We start from the raw sequence: 21129 nt of genomic DNA on the forward strand, positions 1-21129 counted from the left end.
TGTTTAGATATGGCACGGACTACATATAAACATTAATGTGGCCAAGTGCAAGAATAATTTCGTCGGAATTTGTTGGTTAACAATTTATTTGGATACCCCACATACAAATAGTGTATTTGTGTCATTTCAACAGCTTATACATTGAGATTTAACTGTGTTTCTTTGTCTGTCAGGTTATTTGTATTTATGTTTGTATAGGCAGAATACGCACATAAAGTATCAGATTTTCATCCATCAGTCCTAAAACAAGAGACCACATGAAATGATTTGCATATAAATCCTCCTCTTTAGCTTTCTCCTCCTCACCACAATATACCAAAACGGAATTGCGGACACGCGATAATGGTTCACCGATTTCCTTCCACAGAGTTAGTCACCGGGGAACAAACAACTCCTTTTCAGTCTGATATTTTGGCTTGAGCAGCACACTGTGTCAGCCCACACACGCCTGATCAGGCTTTGGGGGGAAAACGCGGTCTCGCATCACGTAAGTACATTTGTCTCTTTAACATGACAGATTAATTGTTTTAGCAATATTTCATTTAGTATTATATTTGTGATTCGTGTACCATCTTGATCTTTAAGGTCTATTTGCAATGATTTTTTTTCGTTTTCATGCTTGTAAAAAAACAAGTAGGCTATTATTATTATCTGTTAATTAATTGGATAGTATATTTAAAGTAAGCTTACACAGTAAAATTATTATATACATTTTTATTATATTCTGTGGTTTTAAAAACTTCTTTAATATGTATTTTTTTCAGTCTTGGTTATAAGCATGTACACTTTGATGGCGAGTAATTCCTGGCTGCCTTTGACGCTGCTCTTAATAACCTGCAGGGGGAGCGTGCATTGCAATGAATTTACAGGTTGGTGAAATTTTGTTGACATCGCATTTATAACTTAACAGTCGCATGAAATGACGTGGAAGCCAGACAAAATAAAATGCATTTAATGCGACGCAAAATAAGTGAATAGTTCTGCAGAGACAGGCAGTTGTCAATGTGATTGCGACTTTACGTTTCCAAAAAAAGCTGTCTAACCACATATTGGACATTAACAGTCATAGGCTACTTAAACAAATATGTTTAACATCTGTCAGGTAAATTAATCCTAAATTGTATTAATCCACATTGGAAAGACTATCATATGTATTTGTTTACCTCAATCAATATATATATATATCTACACTACGAATATGTTTCTGCGCAATTATGTATTTTCTGCACTGAGTGTATTACAAACATAATAGGGGCACTTCCCCTTTAAGAAAACGGGTCAACAAACCATTGCTTCCTGACTGCTGACGGAGGAGCGTGTTGGCGCCAAACTGGGACCAATGAGGAGAAGGTCAAAGCCTACTCCTTCTATGTAGCCACATGTTTTACGACTCTTTGGACACACTGGAGCGGAGCCGTGAGACAGCAACATAGGGGCTCTTTGAGCCATGCAGTCTATGGAAACGGCGATGCAATTTGTGTCCTCAGCTGAGAGTATTTTCTATGTTTGACTTATCACGTTAATAAATATATAGATTGAAATAGAGGATTGCTGTTTTGATTCGACATTCAAGCTCCGAGTTCTACTTTTACCACCCTTTACATCACACTGTAAATAAATATAATGTTTTCAGCTGCAGTGGATCCTCCTGAGGACCTTATGATATTAGACCGTGGTCATCTTGGACAACTCGAGATTACATGGAGCCCCCCAGCGAGTTTGAGTAATATGACAGAGTGCTCACAACTGTATCAACTGGAGTACTTCAACACATACAGGGACAGCTGGACTGTAAGTGCTCACCATTTTATTAAAATCTTATATGGAGAAACTTAACTTGACATGATTATTATGCACAATCAGCTATGCTAGCGAGACAATAAATGGAGGCAATTCATCTCATACTTACATGGTATGAGCTTGCAACAAAAAAATACAGATTTAATGGCTCCACATTTGTGGTTTCATTTGTCGTCTCTTTGGAATTACTCAGATATCGGCACACAAAATGAGTTTAGGCCATTACATTTCACAGAGTGGAAATCTGATAATTCCTCAGGTAGTGTGTAATAGTGATGGCGAGATGAAACTTCATGAAGCATTAAAGCTTTCCATCCAATTGGTTTGCACATGTGCCGAACCCGTGGGTCTCTTCCCAGCTGGACGTGCCTAGAACACCTCCCTAGGGAGGCGGCCAGGTGGCATCCTTACTAGATGTCCGAACCACCTCAACTGGCTCCTTTCAACGCAAAGGAGCAGCGGCTCTCTCACAGATGGCTGAGCTTCTCACCCTATCTCTAAGGGAGACGCCAGCCACCCGTCTGAGAAAACCCATTTCGGCCGCTTGTACCCGTGATCTCGTTCTTTCGGTCATGACCCAGCCTTCATGACCATAGGTGAGGGTAGGAACGAAGATCGCCCAGTAGATTAAGAGCTTTGCCTTCTGGCTCAGCTCTCTTTTCGTCAAAATGGTGCGGTAAAACAATTGCAGTACCGCCCCTGCTGCTCCGATTCTCCGGCCAATCTCTCGCTCCATCGTCCCCTCACTCGCGAACAAGACCCCGAGGTACTTGAACTCCTTCACTTGGGATAAGGGCTCATTCCCTACCTGGAGTAGGCAATCCACCGGTTTCCCGCTGAGAGCCATGGCCTCAGATTTTGCGGTGCTGATCCTCATTCCTATCCGCTTCACACTCGGCTGCAAACCAATCCAGTGACTGCTGAAGGTCACAGACCGATGATGCCATCAGGACCACATCATCTGCAAAGAGCAGCAATGAGATCCTCAGGCCACCGAACTGCAACCCCTCTCCTCCACGACTACGCCTCGATATCCTGTCCATGAAAATTACAAACAGGATTGGTGATAAAGCGCAGCCCTGGCGGAGGCCAACATTCACTGGGAATGAGTCCGACTTACTGCCGAGTATCCGGACACAACTCTCGCTTTGGGTGTACACGGATTGGATGGCCCTCAGAAGTGACCCCCTCACCCCATACTCCCGCAGCACCTCCCACAGTATCACCCGGGGGACCTGGTCATACGCCTTCTCCAGATCCACAAAACACATGTAGACCGGTTGGGTGTACTCCCAGGCCCCCGCCACGATCCTTGCGAGAGTGAAACGTTGGTCTGTTGTTCCACGACCAGGACGGAAACTGCATTGTTCCTCTTCAATCAGAGGTTCGACTACCGGCCGAACTCTCCTTTCCAGTACCTTGGAGTAGACTTTACCAGGGAGGTTGAGAAGTGTGATACCCCTGTAGTTGGCACACACTCTATGGTCCCCCTTTTTAAATAGGGGAACCACCACCCCGGTCTACCACCCCCTAGGCACTGTCCCAGACTTCCACGCAATGTTGAGGAGGCGTGTCAACCAAGACAGCCCCTCAACACCCAAAGCCTTCAGCATTTCTCGACGGATCTCATTAACCCGATCATTGACCTTTGGCCTAGGGTGCTCTGGTACCACGTATACTTATGAGCATCCTTATGTTCGAACATGGTGTTTGTTATGGCCATTCCACGACTAGCACAGAAGTCCAACAACAAACGAACCGTTCGGGTTTAGATCAGGGAGGCTGTTCCTCCCAATCACGCCTCTCCAGGTGTCTCCATCGTTTCCCACGTACGCGTTAAAGTCTCCCAGCAAGACTACGGAGTCCCCTACTGGAGCCCCCTTCAGGGCTCCATTCAGGGTCTCCAAGAAGGCCAAATACTCCGAACTGCAGTTTGGGACAAAGGCACAAACAACAGTCAGAGTTCCCCCCCCCCCATAACCCGAAGGCATAGGGAGGCGACCCTCTCATCCACTGGGGTGAACTCCAACGTAGCGGCGCTCAGCCGGGGGCTTGTGAGTATCCCCACACCCGCCCGACGCCTCACACCTTGGGCAACTCCGGAGAAGAATAGAGTCCAACCCCTATCCAGGAGTACGGTTCCAGAGCCAAGACTGTGCGACTGTGCCCACCAGATCCAACTGGTAGTGCTCCACCTCCCGCACTAGTTCCGGCTCCTTCCCCCACAGAGCCAGCCTCTGCTGCCTGGGTCCGGTCCGTCGAGGTCCCTAACCATCACTGCCACCCGTGTGACAGCGCACCCAACCCCAGCGTTTTTTCCTGTGAGTGGTGGGCCCACAGGATGGATGGATGGGAGGCACCACGTAGCTTCTTTGGGCTGTGCCAGACCGGGCTCCGTGGCAAACCGGCCACCAGGCGCTCGCTGTCGGGCCCTCTCTCTGGGCCTGGCTCCAGACGGGGGCCCCGGGCTTCCTCCGGGCAGGGTCTCTCCTTCTCTTTCCCTTTTTTTCATGAGGTCGTTTTGAACCATTCTTAGTCTGGCCCCTTGCCTGAGACCAATTTGCCTTGGGAGACCCTACCAGGAGCACAAGGCTACAGACAACACAGCTCTCAGGTTCATAGGGACAGGTGATGGTTCCTGGAGAGGACGATACTTATATGCTTCAGTCAAACAGGACTGACAACAATAACAAACTTTGAATACAAGCATAAAGGGAAGCACAGGGTCAGGTTTCCTAAAACTATATCTCACACGTCACATCTCACATATCTCACATCTGTACAAAGAGATCTCTGTTGAAAGTTTGAGCGTGGTAATCTGAAACACAGGGTTGTGTTTCTGGATTGACAGGCTATCAGGATGGCTAAGAGAAGACACAGTGCCCAGTTTGATCTGATGAAAGATGTTAGAGTAAGAGTGTACACCCTGCTAAGTGGCCCCTGCACCAACGGCACTATGATCAAGAGCTCGAGCTACGCTGAACTGGTCCAGAAACCTCCCAGCATAGGTTTGTACCTCAAAGTTTTATACATGGTGGAAAACACATCAAAATAAGAAAATGTATGAATTGTCTATGATTGATTGTATTCACCTTTTTACTTCTAGGTGTTGTGGGTACTGCCATCCAGGATTTTGTCTGTGTGTACCATAACATGAAGTACGTGGAGTGCAAGTGGGGAAACAGCCCAAAGATGCCGGCCAAGTCACTGCAAAGTCTATATTTCTGGTATGTCATCAAAGAAACCTTTTAGCCCCTTAAACTGGAGGTCAGTCGGTCCATCTCTTTGGTCCAGAACAAAATATCTACTAGATGGATTGTCTTGAAATTTTGCAAAGACATTCATGATCTTCGAAAGATAAACCTGTACAGACTTTGGTGATCCCTTGACTTTTCATCTATTGCCATCTAGTTGGTTTTGAATTAAATGTCTCAACAACTTGGATTGTCGTTAAATTTGGAACAGACATTCAAGATCATCAGAGAATGAGTCTGAAAAACTTTGGTGATTCCTTGACTGGTTTACATCCACTTCATTGTCAAGACTCGTCTCAAGTCTTGGTTATGCTGAGAACTGTTGATGATCCTAAATAATAGTTTACTGATTTCTTTAAGAGTGTTTCAGAATATCTCTAATGTCAAGTTTTACCACAAAACAAAGGCCATTGTACCATGAAGAATTGAGGTGATGGTAAACATACGACAAACATCTTCACATCTCACCTATCTCAACAAAACTGTTTGGATGACTATACAGTATATAGCTCCCATGAAAGCATTGTGTTATCTGGCCTGTGTTTTCCCTAGGCACAAGAAGCTGGAACAGGCAGAGGAATGCCCGAAATATCTCCTATTGAGTGGAACTAGGAGCGGCTGCGACTTTACAGGGAATTCTCTCCCTGAGTTCACTCATATCAACTTCTGTGTAAATGGCTCCTCCCCTGAAGGGCCCCTGAAACCCATATTCATTTCCCTGCAAATCCAAAACCATGGTACATGCATGTTTGCCTTCTGGAGTAGTTCAACCACAACATGCAAATTCATGGTATATTTATTGTGGTCCTTATGTCTTAAACACGTGTTTCAAGTCACCATTTGCACCACAGTTAAATCTGTTTTTTGTTTTCATCTCAGTTTGTCACAATCTATAGTCTGTGTTTGATTGTTTTAATGTTTATGCAGTGAAGCCTGAAACCACAGAGAAGCTGCATCTCCAAAAAGGTCCAGATGCGCAGCTGGAACTACACTGGGACGGTCCTGCAGGGAGGGTCCCTGGACACTGCCTAGAATGGGAAGTGGAACGCAGTCAAGAGGGATCTGATGGGAAAATTGCTTTGGTATGGTTTACCTATTAAGCACTTTTCTTTCTGTTAACAAACTCTAAGACACTCACTGTACTAACTAAAGTCCCTTCCACAGAAATCCTAGTGCAGAGGGTGTATAGTTTCCCCCATCCTTTGTTTGTTTTGAATGGGCTTAAACAGACGCATTAGTGATACAAACCTTGCATAGACTGATGTGAGAGTCATATTCAGAGAAGAGTGAAATAATCTTCTACCAAAGAACAAACAACTCCATTTCATTCTGATGTTTTGGCTTGAGCAGGACATATTGTCAGTCTACACGCCTGAAATGATGTGTAGGCCAGGCCATATTTGCAGCATTCTAATATTTAATTACGTGTACAGCAATGGCCATATTGTGATCTTGATACATTTTTGATCATTTAGATTAATTGTTCAGCCCTACTGTACTTTTACACCTTTTTAAAGTTGTATAAAGTTATAAAACCTCAACTGACCCCTGAGACAATTATCTGGATCTTTTAGATGCTATATGTCAGTCTTTATTTCACCATTTGCTAACTTCGTGTGTGTCTAGTTGGGGCTGCGCAGGTAGTGTATAGTAGATTAATCAAAGTTAAAAAAGGCTTCTTAATGCGGTTAAAAACTGGGTAGATGAGAGTCGTGGGACAGAACCAAAAGTGCCATAAAACTAAAACATTTATCTAAAAGAGACTTGACAAAAATGTTGATCAATGCAGATTCAAGCCAGTTTAGTGTGTGTTCACTCTCTAACTTTTATTATATTCAATTAATTTCTCTACTTATTTTTGGTATTGACAGCAACAGATTTCAACCAAACAGATGACTCTAACTCTGCCCTCCATTCACGACGCTCAGAGAAACTGCTTCAAGGTTCGGTCCAAGTTGCACAACTATTGTGCAGACAAGAGCTTTTGGAGTGAGTGGAGTAGTCCAACATGCCAACCAGGTAATGATGTTTCAAATTTTAACCTTACAGTAAAAGCAGTATATTCTGTCATTACAAAGAAAACCTGAAAATATAATTTCTAGCATGAAATCAGTTCATCAGAGTTTGACAAAGAAGATCCTGGAAAACTTAAAATATTTTGATGTGGATGTGGATGTGGATGTTCCCTTGAGTTATATGTAGTGAGCATTTATTAAATCATGGCTTTAAATTCTTGATAGAAACATTTTAAATCCTATTCCTGAAGAATTCATTCAAAGTGTTTCCAGTGGGTGAAGAAATGACAATGTAAGCTGTGAAGCAACTTGTGTGTTTTAAATCAACAAATCCTCATGAGTCACACTAACTTTGTGGATTCCAAGCTGGAATACCCTGATGTCATCATCAAATAGGGTTCAAAAGGTGAGCATTAGGTTCTTTAAATAATCATTGAGTGCCCCTATGTGAACAAATAAAATAGCCTGTTTCAGTAGGTTTCTTTTCTGCACTGACATGCAGCGTTAAGTAACTATTAAGGCCAGGTCAATCAGAGAAGGACACCGATAACTGCTGTATCCAGCTCATGCTTGGTAGAAGTTAGTGTGTTGCTGATATTCACCACATGATGTGGGTTGCCTTGTTAGAAGCATTTATTTTGTATAATTCCAGCCTGGATTTCAAATATTTGGAGACTTTTGTGGACTGAGAGATCACATGTGTCTATGAAACTGTAAGTTTGAAAAATCAGATACCTCAACATGGTCTCGTTGAGCAGCATGGTCAACCACACAAGCTAGCTCTCATTCCTCTATGCACCAGCAATCAGGACTGATGACGTGAAGGGCTTTCAAGTGTTTTCACTGAAAGTCAGGTCACTGGAGGGAATGCTAGAGCAGCTAGGGGAGGATGTTTGCCTCAAATGTGCTTTACTAATCCTCTTGAAAAGCCATTTCCATCTCTGCTGTATTTTTCTGGATGGTTGGAGTATGAGGTCCGTGTTCAGGAGTAAGCAACTCAGTTCCACTTCCAGCCGACTTCCCGAGAACCTCGTGAGCGACATACTGTATAGTTTGAAGAAAGGACACTTGGACTCCTGTAGCAATGTTAGTCGGACAAGTATTTAAAGCTATATTTTTGGGCTTTTTTATGCCTTTAATGACAGAGAGAGAAGTTTAGATTGTGAAAGGGGGAGAGAGAGAAGGGGAACAACATACAGCAAATGGCCACAGGTCGGACTCGAACCACATGGCAAGGACTCAGCCTTTGTACATGGGTCCCCTGTGTTACCGGATGAGCTACCAGTCGGACAGGTATTGGTTCTTCGTCCTCTGCGACTGGGACAAGCAAGTACTCCAAGAAGACCTCCTCCAGTCATGGTGTACTTGGGAGAGCGAACTTCAGCTGCTTCATGAGATATCACTCCAAGATCCTACATCCACCCCCTGGCCGATTTCTCATGCTGCAATTACAGCATACATGTCTTCTCGGATGCTTCAGAGAGAGCTTATGGGGCAGTAGCTTATCTCCGAACCGAGTACAATGAAGAGAAAGTCCAAGTGGCGTTCATGAAATCTAGATATAGAGTAACACCAAAGCGCCAGCAATCAATCCCATGGCTTGAATTATGTGGCGCTCACAATGATGTACAGCTCGGAACGTTTTTTCAAAAGGAACTCTCTTTGACCATCAGCAATGTGACACACTGGACTGATCCCATCACCGTATCCCATTCATGCCGGTACAAGATGTTTGTTGGCACTAGAGTGGCAGACATCCAAGATCTAACAGAGCACCAAGCATGGCGCTAGGTATGATATGCAGACAACCCGGCTGACGACATCACTCGAGGAAGAATCCTATCAAGGATTAAGTGGGGCAACCACTGGAGCCGAGGGTTCTCCTTCTTAAACCTCATCACAAAACTAATTATTAGAGACCTAGACATCCAGCTTTGCCATCCTGGCCCAGAGTGAGGGTTTGCAAAGCGAAGGAGGAGGTACTGGATTCTAAGGGGAAGAATCCGTAAACACCAACACAGCTGCAATTATTGTCACAAATGGAGGGGAAAGCCAGTGATCCCCAAAATGGCTTTTTTGCCACCATCCAATCTATGCCTGTATCAACCTGCGTTCTACTTTACAGGGATGGATTTTTTTCGGAACAACTGCGTACAGACCTTGACTCTTAGACTGTCACATAGTAAGTCTTAAGGACTCTGCTCATAGAAGTAGAAGGACTCTTCAACTCAAAGCCATTGGGTTATGTTTCATCAAACATCGCTGATCCTGATCGTGTGATTCCCAATTCCCTGTTGATAGGGCGGCCTGATTCATATCTACCACAGGTAGTCTACACAAGTACAGACCTCCTTAGTCACAAAGTCAAGTACCTGGAGACCAATTTGTGGAGCATCTTTATCCGAAACTATCTCCCGACTCTCCAAGCCCGCCAGAAGTGGCAAGCAAGACAAAGCAGAGCTTGTTGTCATGATCATTGACCAACAACTTCCCAGATCCCTACGGCCCGTAGGCAAAATCACAGCAGTCATTCCACGAGCTGACAGCAAAGTAAGAACTGTGCTAGTTCAGGTTAAGGAGAGTTCATTCCAGACCAGAGGCTCAACTTATCCAGCTCCCAGCACTGGCTCAGAATGACCACCATTGGTAGGATTTATTTTGTATAATTCCATCATCTCTTTATATTTGTGGCCTTTTGTGGACTTAGAGATCCTGTGCGTCCATGAGACTGTAAGTGTAACAAACAATTCTGTTGAGGTTTTTGAATATTAATGTTGTTAATATTTTGCCTTTGCTCTGTGTACAATCCTATTTAATGTGTCTGGCTCAACTGATGCAGTACCTTTGCTTAAATTACTTAGTAAGCTAAGTGCTCTTAATATGCTTTATAATGATTATTTTTTACATTATTGTTAAGATTTTTATGTAGTGAGAGCAATACAAAAAATACATAAACCCTAACAATGAATTACATTTTGTGGAAATCACATTCTTATGTTTTTCATTTCAATATCTAATGTATGTCACTTCAGCAAAATAACCTTTCAGGCTATGAGACACAATAAAGGCATCATGTTCATTTTACAAAACCAGAAGCACAAACAAACAAAAATCATAATTTGTGCAAACCTTTTAATTTGTCTTCATTATTTTTACAGCCACTGATGCTGCAATATCTGGATCTTTGGAGGGCAGGATAAAGAATATTCATCTATTTAAGCTTAAGAGAGTATTGGCAACATTCTGAACAAAATGTTATATTATCTTAATTGTGAGGAGCTTAAAGTGATAAATGCACCAATAATGTATTTTTTTTATACAAGAGACACCTAGTGGCCTTGGGCCCAAATTGCACTTTGTGTCCATTTGACCCATTTGGGGTAATTTGATTAATTTCAAATTTGGTATGCATGGTGATGCCAGTTTGAAAAAAAAAGTTTGTAGTGTTTTTTATAGAATAGACCAAATAAACATAATCTAAAGACATTTCCAAGAAATAATATTTGCGGGGGTCTTTTTTGGGGTACGTTGCCTTGAGGCAACACCGTACCATAATGGTAAGTAATGAAAAAAGAGTTATTCTTTCAAATACTAAATAGCCTCAACAGGTTAAAATGCATGCCACTTAAAATATGAAAATAGTTATTTTTTAATATTTGAACAAGATTAAATGTCTGAATGTTGCCTGTGGGCAACATTGTACCATTGTGGAACCACCCATTGGAATGAATGGGTTGAGAGTTTAAGCATATTTTATCTAACTATCTAACTATCTCACTGCTTATGGAAATTCATGAAGCAGTTCTTCTCAGCAGTGAAGTATAGATAAGTGACACACTTTGAACACTGCACTTTCCCTATACCCTTACAAACAGGATAATTGCACCGGCCCCTTTTCCCCACCCACAGAGGCCTAAGGTCAGGGTTGACCTGACACAGAGGCAGGGGCTCTCCCCTTCTCATCCAGGTCTCAACATTCTGTGATGGTCTCCCCTCTTTTTCAAGATTTTCCTCTCGTTGCAAAGGCAACTTCAGCTTTGAATTTCAGGAAGCTGTACACTTTTTTCTTCGGGATGCCAAAGTCTTGCAGTCCTTGCGGTACAGGAGCCACGCGTTCACTAGAGTTAAATCCATCATTTATCCAATTTACCTTAATGGTACGATGTTGCCTCAAGGCAACATCTGCATTTTTAGCAAGTTTCCATTACTTAATTAGCAAATAAAGTACTTTAAATTATTACAAATTAAGCTTAACTCATATATTATTGTGAATACAATTTTTTCCAGACTGAAAAAGGGCAGGAAATAACATTTTCAGACAATTTTTGTGGAGAGAAATGGCTGAGCTGATTCTTGTGGGACAATCTGCAAAAATGGTCTTCAGGATGGCCCCCAGAGATTCAAGTGAAAACATTAAACACTGCAATTTGTTCCTTATGGTCCTGCCTCTTATTCAAAGTATTGCATTATACCTGGGGATGTATTGTGTGAATGTTAAAGGCCAAAAATGGGTATGTTGCCTAGAGGCAACACCGTACCATAGAGGGTTAAGGCCCTTAAGGCCCTGTCTTTTAAATGGGTCGTCGTTGTAAATCTAGTTTAAAAAAAAATAATTATTTGATTATATTAGTTGTATCATATCAATAGAAGGATGTAACCTTTGATGACACAGAAGAAAATGATAACGTGGTTGTGTCTGATAGTATACTGTCTGTCTGTCTAAACTTCATCTTTATGTCTATGCCTTATTGTGTGGGAATGGGCCACAACAAGGAATGTAGCAGTACTTTTAGTTTAAAAAGCCGTTCATTTTTGCCCCAAGAAGGTAAATGACTGCCTATTTCACCTAAGTTAGGTGTTGAAATTAGCCTCCGACATTCCTGTCTGAATAACTGAAATAACTTATTTGGTGTTTTGATGTTTAATGGTTGACTACTTTGCCAGTCTTTGCCAGTCCTTTTTGTATGTATACTGAGGGAAATGGACCTGTACAGTATATCTCAAAAGTGAGTACACCCTTTAGATTTTTGCAAATATTCTGTTATATCCTTTCAGGGGATAACATTATCCTACTGAAACTTTGATATAACTTAAAGTAGTCAGTGTGCTGCTTGAATAACAGTATAGATTTATTGTCCTTTGAAAATTACTCAGTACACAGCTGTTAATGTCTAAACAGCTGGCAACAAAAGTGAGTACACCCCATAGTGAACATGTCTAAATTGTGCCCAAAGTGTCAATATTTTGTGTGACCACCATTGTTATCTAGCACTGCTTTAACCCTCCTGGGCATGGAATTCACCAGAGCTGCACAGGTTGCTTCTGGAATCTTCTTCCACTCCTCCACGACGACATCACGGAGCGCACGGATGTTGGACACCTTGCACTCCTCCACCTTCCTCTTGAGGATGCCCCACATGTGCTCAATTGGGTTTAGGTCTGGAGACATACTTGGCCAGTCCATCACCTTAACCTTCAGCTTCTTCAGCAAGGCCGTTGTCATCTTGGAGGTGTGTTTAGGGTCATTATCATGTTGGAAAACTGCCCTACGGCCCAGTTTCCGAAGAGAGGGGATCATGCTCTGCTGCAGGATGTCACAGTATATATTGGAATTCATGTGTCCCTCAATGAAATGCAGCTCCCCAGTGCCGGCAGCACTCATGCAGCCCCAGACCATGATGCTGCCACCACCATGCTTGACTGTAGGCAAAACACATTTGTCTTGGTACTCCTCACCAGGGTGCCGCCACACACGCCGGACACCATCTGACCCAAACAGGTTTATTTTGGTCTCATCAGACCACAGGACATGGTTCCAGTAACTCATGTTCTTGGATTCATTGTCTTCAGCAAACTGTTTGCGGGCTTTCTTATGCATCGGTTTCAGAAGGGGCTTCTGTCTGGGGCGACGGCCATACAAACCGATTTGATGCAGTGTGCGGCGTATGGTCTGGGCACTGACAGGCTGACATCCCACTTCTGCAACCTCTGCAGCAATGCTGGAAGCACTCGCACGTCTATTTTTGGAAACCAACCTCTGGATATGACGCTGAGCACGTGGACTCAACTTCTTTGGTCGACCCTGGCGAGGCCTGTTCCGAGTGGAACCTGTCCTGGAAAACCGCTGTATGATCTTAGCCACTGTGCTGCAACTCATTTTCATGGTGTTGGCAATCTTCTTATAGCCAAGGCCATCTTTGTGAAGCGCAATAATCCTTTTTTTCAGCCGCTCAGAGAGTTCCTTGCCATGAGGTGCCATGTTGTCCAGCATTCAGAGAGAATTGTGCCCAAAACACCAAATTTAACAGCCCTGCTTATCATTTACACCTGAATCCTTGTAACACTAACGAGTCACATGACACCAGGTCGGGAAAACAACATCATTGGGCACAATTAGGACATGTTCACTATGGGGTGTACTCACTTTTGTTGCCAGCTGTTTAGACATTAACAGCTGTGTACTGAGTAATTTTCAAAGGACAATAAATCTATACTGTTATTCAAGCAGCACACTGACTACTTTAAGTTATATCAAAGTTTCAGTAGGATAATGTTATCCCCTGAAAGGATATAACAGAATATTTGCAAAAATCTAAAGGGTGTACTCACTTTTGAGATATACTGTATATGTGTGTTGATGAATAAAACTTGTGCTTTGTAGCATCACAATGTTTTTACAGAATACATTTTTTGATCAAACTCTGCTGGTGTGAGTCTCCTTTATTGCACTCCAGCTGGTTGATAATGGTCAGGGTCAGTATGAGGCCATTTGCCAGTTTTCTTTCTCGAGAATAACATTGCAATGTTCATTTGCAATGTTATTTTTCAATGATACAATATTGTATTCCATCGGCTCTACTGCAATTTAGACCTTTTGTCAAGTTACTGTCTGTTTTTAAAACTTTCTAAACTCCAAAAACTATAACATATATATTTCACAAGAGCACATACTGTAGCTTTGATGTCCCTATTCTGTGGAAACATAACTATACAGTACAGTATTATAAGTGATTACATTTGGTTAGATACCAAATTTCATGATCTCAAAAACAAGAAATTCAAATTGGATTTTTATATGGTAACTGACCATTATACTAAACTGAATCATGGAGACTTCCTGTATGTTTATGGTGCTGCCATCATCCTTACACCACTGGATGCATTTTACCACGATGCCATTTTATTCCAAATACTCAAGACCGCTATCTCATTTTTCCATGAGCTACATGAAAAGGTTGAATGGTAATTTAAAGACAATAGTATCTCAGCTGCTGAGATATTTCACTTACTTAGTTAAGTTCAAAGTGAACAATCATGACGCTGGATCACAGAATAGGTTAACAGTTAACAACAAGTTTAACATGCCATTTCTGAACTGAAGAACACTGGTTTCTGGTACTATGCACCTTGCACCACTAGAATGAGCTGCAAAATAAACAAAATAATTCCTCTAAGGGACTTGCTAATTTCCAAAAAATATATTTGTAAGTGTGTGTTACTAGTATAATTAAAAAAGTAAAATGTTTAATAAAAATGCTAAAGCTCTAACGCAGGGGTGGGGAACCTTTTTCCTATCAAGGGCCATTTTATTTTTTACAACATCCTTCGAGGGCCGTACTAATTATTATTACTCATAACCTCTGCAACATTTTTTAAGACGCAGCCCATTCATTTCACTTTTCTTTTATGCTGTGCAGAAAAGCAACTATTTTATCCATGTATCTTTCTGTTTTATCAGAAATCCTTTATTAGTCCCACAACGGGGAAATGTATCTTGTCACAGCAAAAGAACAAATGAAGTAAAAAGGCAGTACACAATAATTAAATAGAATAACAACTAATATAAGTACCAAGTGGTTGATAGAAAATAAAGTGAGTATTGCACATGGCAGTGATAATTGCACAGCAGTGGTGGAAGAGTCTGTTCTTGGTGTGGTGGTCTACCTCTCTATCTTTCCATGTTTGTATGTTACGCTCTGGAGAGAGCTGCTTGTTGGGCCAAACTCCGCCGAAGAGCGTTAACTTTATCCAAACGCACTCGTCCTTTCAGCTCGTGCAGTTTGGCATGTTTCGTGGTGTATTGACGCTCAAGATTTATTTTTCATCACCGCAAGCGCGTCCGCACAAACTAGACACACTGTCCTTTTACTTCCACAAAGAAATAATCGTTCGTCCATTTCTCCTGGAAAGTGCGACATTCTGCATCCAGCTTTCTCTGTTTTACACTCGCCATGATGCGTTCACTGATGTTAAACAGTCTCGTTTATATTGAAGTTTTTTGACATGCCGTGACCATGTGATGACACATTCTGCTCGTGTTGTGTTCAAGGACCCCAACCTTGGTCAGGAAAAAAAGTAAATCGCCCGTCTATTGCTTGTATAGATTTCTAGTGGAACTGTACAATTTCTAAATATGGATTTTGTTTGGACAATACTTTATTGCTGTTAATGTACATTTTAGTTGACGTGTCTTTTTAAGGTTCATTGATAGATGCTTTTTTTGTTGAAGGAATATTTGAATAAACTGTAAATTAACCTGACCTAGTGTGTGTGTTCTTGATTTGTTTTAGAAAAGAAAGAAGTGGCACCTGAAGCAGAATGGGGCATGGTACCTGTCTATGTATCTATCCCTGTAGCCATTGTCGCCATACTGGTGCTGTCGCTGTGTGTGGGGGCAGTGCTCATAGTGTGAGTAAACACATGTATAGCATTCACAAACACTGATATATATATATATATATATATTGAAATGAGAAGGTAAGCTCACTGCAAACTGTGTTTTCATTGCAGGAGGAGGTCGAGAGATATGAAGAAGCCTGACTCTCTGCTCACCTAGAAATTTGTTAGAAATTGCTTTCTAACAAATCGCTTTCAGATGTGTCGTTGTACACAAGGAAGCTCTCAAAGACGCCACACCTTATGACCTGCGAGATTGTAATCACTGCTAGCACATAACTGAAGATATTACATATTAGGCTGAAGGTTACACTGGGTTACTTAGGCTAATACATGTAACAAACTGTTTTATATTAATCCAACATACTGCACTTTGCTTTTCTATTTACATTTGTATACAAATGCTTGAATTTACATGAACTATTTCAAGCCATGTTTACTGGAAATGTTATGTTTTGGTGAAAAGTCTTTATGATTTTTTTTGTGTTTTTTTCCTTTTTGCTAGACACTTGCCAGCTGATTTAGTCAGCAGATATGACTTTTCCAATGTTGTGTTCAGGAGCAATTACCATTTTTTTGGGAATTAGTTTTTGACCTTTTACTTTTTGCCAGATCTCTTGCCAGCTGACAAAGTCAGCCAAAGTCCACTTCATGCTGTGGAACATTTTTCTATTTCAGTTTGATGTCTTATCAATAAATTACTGCCTTTTAACCTCAACTCTTTCCAGTTGGTTCAGACAACATATATTTTATTATTATGATTTTCTTTCTTCAAACGGGTAATACAGAAGAAATTAGTGTATCAAAAGCTTTTAATGCCAATACTCCTTGCCAGTTGTCTTGAAGAGTTTAAAATGTAACTCAACCTGACTCCCAAAATGTAACTGTGCCATATTGTGTTGATTACATCAAGTATTACAACAAATGTACTTCACCCTCCCTTTGAATGCACATTTTATTGTATTAAATGGTAGAATTGGTCAGATGTTGTCCTTACTTTTTCACGAGTGTAATGCACCATAAAAAATGTGCCTGTTTTTAATCAAAATCTGTTGATTTAGAACCATAACAGGAGATGAAACACAAAAACATATTTCACATAGCGTTTAATGGAATTTCTGTGTGTACTTCACAACATTCAAGTGGAGACCTAACAGAGTGAACTTTACATACATAAATAAAGAAAGTACTAAACAAGATGGAAATACATTACTGTGACTGTAATGATTCCCCATAGTTTAGCTGATCGGCAAGAAGCCTGAAAACCAGTTCCTAACCACATAAAAAATATTAATATGTACTTGAAAAACACATCAAAAGTGCCTTCAAAAGGAAAAAGATCCCCCTTGATAATAAGAATGAAAAATTCACTCTTCAACTATAATAAAAGCCTCTTCAAAAATAAATAAATGCCTCTTTGATAGTAATAAACCAATAAATAATATAAAGCACCGTGGGGCTTTAGGTTATCCTTAGGCAAGCATAAACTCAATCAGAAAAGTTGAGACGGCAAAGAGATCCCAAAAGGGCCTAGAGATCAAAGTTTCTGGCTGACACTATCTGCTGAAATGAGGTTTGCATTTAGTCAAGCAAAGATCTGGATGTTCAAGTCTCTGCCTCTCTTGAGCCCTAAAGAAAGGGCGTCGTCACATCCTGATTGGCCATGAGGAGATCTGCACCAAGCTGCTCTCAGTCACATTAGAATCTTTCTGTTTTATCCATTGTATATGTGTCATGATATATTTGTACAAACAGGAACAACTCTTTAGTTGTCAGAATCAGAATATTTTTACAACCTTTCCCAAAAATCAAACTCAATACCAGATATTTAATTAATAAGGAAGTGCTGTATTGAGTTTTTATATGTATCCATCACAGCATTTGTAGGAAATAAGAGAAACGTGTGTTATGTACAATAGGACATTAGGTTGGTGAAATCTCTATAGTAAGCAGTTGCTCTATATAAACTGCATGCAGCAGTCTGTCATTTCAAACAGGGACGAGCCACTTTTGGTTTCTGTATGCAACACCAAGCAAATTAGAGTGCTTGTCCACCAATCACAAGGTTGGTGGTTCAATCCCTGGTGCCTGTGGTCAACATGTTGAAGACACTGAACCCCGATGGCCAACTGTGTGTGAGTATGTGTGAATGTTCATTGCAGCAACCACAGTGTATGACACCAGTGTGTGAATGCTTACTAGTGTTGTAAAAGTACTTTGAGTGGGTGTAAAGCACTAGATATATGCAGTCCATTCACCATTTATTATGCTCAGCATTTGGGATTGTGTTTTAAATTATTATGGATTTATAATGTTTTTCATATGCAAACATTTTTGTTTTTTTTGACAAAAGTAGCAGTGTAAGTGAAGAATCAGGACCTTCAGGATGAACTTTCCCATTTTGTTTATACCTTTACTTGGCGCAGTACCAATATGCATGATAAAATAATATGTTATGATGTTTTCTTAATCTTCTTATGAAGATAACCTGCTTTACAGTGTGTAGAACAGGTGGCACTTTAGTTTTGTCATTGCTCTTGTTGCCCTCTAGTGTCCAGATAATCTAGAGCACCCAACATGAGATGAAATGAGTGTTATTCATATTTTCAGTGGATTCACCTATGGCCTAGAGATTAAACGACTGTATAATATATTTGAATTAAATGTACACCTATTCAAATGAATTATTCTGACACATGATTAACTGGTCATCTTTCTGTGTACAGGATATCTTCATAACCTGTGTGGGTATTTGCCTGAGGAAGAGCAGATTTGGATTAAAACATTGCTAATAAAGCCTAAGAGCTCTGAATGAGTGTGTAGGTACTTTTCTATTGTATGTTCCTTAATTAACACACAGACTACACTATTATGTTCATATAGATTCCATATCAACTTCTTCTTCTTCTTATTGTTTTTAATTGATTGACTTTCCTTTTTTTTTTTTTGTGTGTGTATATCAGTCAACCTGGTTAGTAGGCCATTCATTTCACCTTTTATTTATTTTTTAAAACATGACTAATATACATAATTTGTTTTGTAAATAATTGAGTGAGTTCTGCTATTATACCATGGTTGCTATATTGATTTAAATTAATTATTATTTGATCATTTATAATTCCTTGATCTTAGAACAACTGATACTCTCTCTCTCACACGCACACACACACGCACGCACACACACACGCACGCACGCACGCACGCACGCACGCACGCACGCACGCACGCAATACGAACACAGCAAGGATTTATTGTTTTTTAAATATTTTTCTTTATAATCTCATTATTACTTGACACTTTGGTAATATTGTCCTTGGTAAATTCATGCCAATAAAGCCTATTGCAGTGAAATGAAATAAATAATAAATACAACACTTGCACTGCATGATATTTTCTTTCATGTTGGGAAAGTAACCAGCTGGCTCCAGGCTGACTTCTGCCTTTTAGTGTTTGATCCAATATTCATTGACATCCACAAGGTCAGCCTGGCAGCTGCCTGCTTCCCACCCCGGCAGGTCGCCTTGTTCACACCTGACTGTCCATGTGCGTGTGTGTGTGTGTGTGTGTGTGTGTGTGTGTGTGTGTGTGTGCGTCTACGGGTGGTTGGGTCTCTTTTGTTAATTCATTTGTCCTATTGGTAACAAGGCAATGTTCTTAATGATTAATCAAACTGTAATAAAACATGCACACACAAACACTCTCACGGGGAAGTGTTTAGATAATTTAGGAATGCTTCTGCAAATGAAGCGCCCATACTGCATGACAAAACATAATATAATGGGTGATTTGAAGCTCTGTGAATGATGAGTTGTGAATGAGTTATGCAAGGAATTTGAAAGTTGTATTCACGCCAGGTTTTCAGTGTTCAGTATAGTAGCAGTATGTGGGTTTAACAGGACCCAGGGTACTGCAGGGTAGCACGAGCCAGATAGTGAAGGAGAAGTGAGTAACTTTCTTCAGGTTAATATGTAATTTTGGTGGAGCCAAGCTTGATAGAGGATTGGTTGGAGGGTAATGTACAGCCCGGGTGTTACTTTTCAGTCTATTTATCTGCCTCACTAGTCTGCTGACCCTTGTCTGCAAAGGACGTCCACTGCTGAGGATCACAGGAGGAGCTGGATAACTTCAGGTTTGCATTTCTATTTGGATATCTTGGATCTTTTAGTACATTTCTGCATAATCATATTATTAAAATAATAACTTTTCTTCTCAGGCATGAAGATGTCAGAGCTCATCGTTGTCTCTGTCCCCCAGGCTCAGTAACTGGAATCTGTCCCTGCAGAGTGAAAGAGTGCAGGGCCTGGCTAGTTACTGCACCCAGGGGCCAGGCTACTCTCCAAATGCCATATTTTCTTCACTAGAAAAACAATTCATTGCTTCAGAGTTATAATCTAATGTGACTAAATGTGTTGTCGGTCCAAACAGCTGCAGGGAAGGATTTTTTAAAATTTGGTTTTGTTTCATCTGCTTGGAAAAGCTGTGATTTAGAGTATTCAGAGATGAGAGCATGTAGCAGCAGCTGCAGAGGCACATAATTATCCTCAGCTGCACAAGTAGGAAGAAAATGATTCTGTTTTAAAAATGTGGTAAATCAATATGTATTAATAATTAGTCTATGATATACATTTGATATTGATAATTACAGCTATTTTGGGTGGGTGTTTCAGGTCTAGTGCTTCCAACTTTAAAGTTGACGTGACACCATATTTGGATGCAGGCGTAGAGTTTGTTTTCCTCCTGGTCTTAGCAAAAGATGAAACATACGTACATTTTTAGTTAAAGATGCCACAGGTTGGTTATGACCCTTCATTTGAGACACAGAATCTCAAATTCGGCTTTGGCTGTCATGGTTCTTTGCGGTCTCTTACAGCCTCACAACACCAGGTATTATCAGCTTTGACCACCAGGTGGAGGAAGATGTTGTGGGTGTGCTCATGGTGGAGGCAGAAGCAAGTAAACAGATTAGATCACAGGGGAAATGGGCAACTGGCACTAGGATTTAACACATTTAAGAGCATATTCCTCTTTTCTATGCAGTGGCATGTAATAAATGAAGAGCAGTAACTGTGTGGGTGGAGTGCTGAGAATGAAGATCTACTGGCATTTTGACCTTTGACCGTAACAACACACCAAAACTACTATGGGAATCATCTAAAACCCTTCTTCTGCCAAACAAAAGTAAAGAAAACCTGCTCTGGGAAACACATTTGCATGCTATGTGGATCAGCTGGCATACTGTGGGTGTTTGTGTATCCTTTAAGGTTTTAAATATTCTTATGAACAGAATGAATAAACATTTTTCTCTTCGAAATGTCCTGAGTGTTCCACTAGTTCAAAGTGTCCACTCACTGTGAAAACATCTTTCACTTTGTGTTCTCCACTAA

General features: G+C 40.9%; 1 protein-coding gene across 2 annotated transcripts; it reads left to right on the top strand.

The window, feature by feature from the left end:
- The first annotated feature begins 385 nt into the window (after window positions 1-385).
- On the top strand, window positions 386-16725 carry il13ra2 (interleukin 13 receptor, alpha 2). Of its 2 annotated transcripts, XM_029447320.1 has the most exons (10): window positions 386-487; window positions 765-869; window positions 1634-1791; window positions 4652-4808; window positions 4907-5027; window positions 5607-5791; window positions 5982-6136; window positions 6926-7073; window positions 15640-15757; window positions 15860-16725. In XM_029447320.1, exons 2-10 carry the CDS (start codon window positions 779-781, stop codon window positions 15903-15905), a joined length of 1179 nt encoding a protein of 392 aa, XP_029303180.1. In that variant the 5' UTR covers window positions 386-487; window positions 765-778; the 3' UTR covers window positions 15906-16725. The 2 variants fall into 2 exon arrangements, with proteins under 2 accessions (XP_029303180.1, XP_029303181.1); XM_029447321.1 differs by lacking the exons at window positions 386-487; window positions 765-869 and adding an exon at window positions 1314-1350.
- Window positions 16726-21129: the final 4404 nt, after the last annotated feature.

The sequence above is a fragment of the Cottoperca gobio genome, chromosome 14 (assembly GCF_900634415.1).
Source record: "Cottoperca gobio chromosome 14, fCotGob3.1, whole genome shotgun sequence".
In the NCBI taxonomy this organism is placed as follows: domain Eukaryota; kingdom Metazoa; phylum Chordata; class Actinopteri; order Perciformes; family Bovichtidae; genus Cottoperca; species Cottoperca gobio.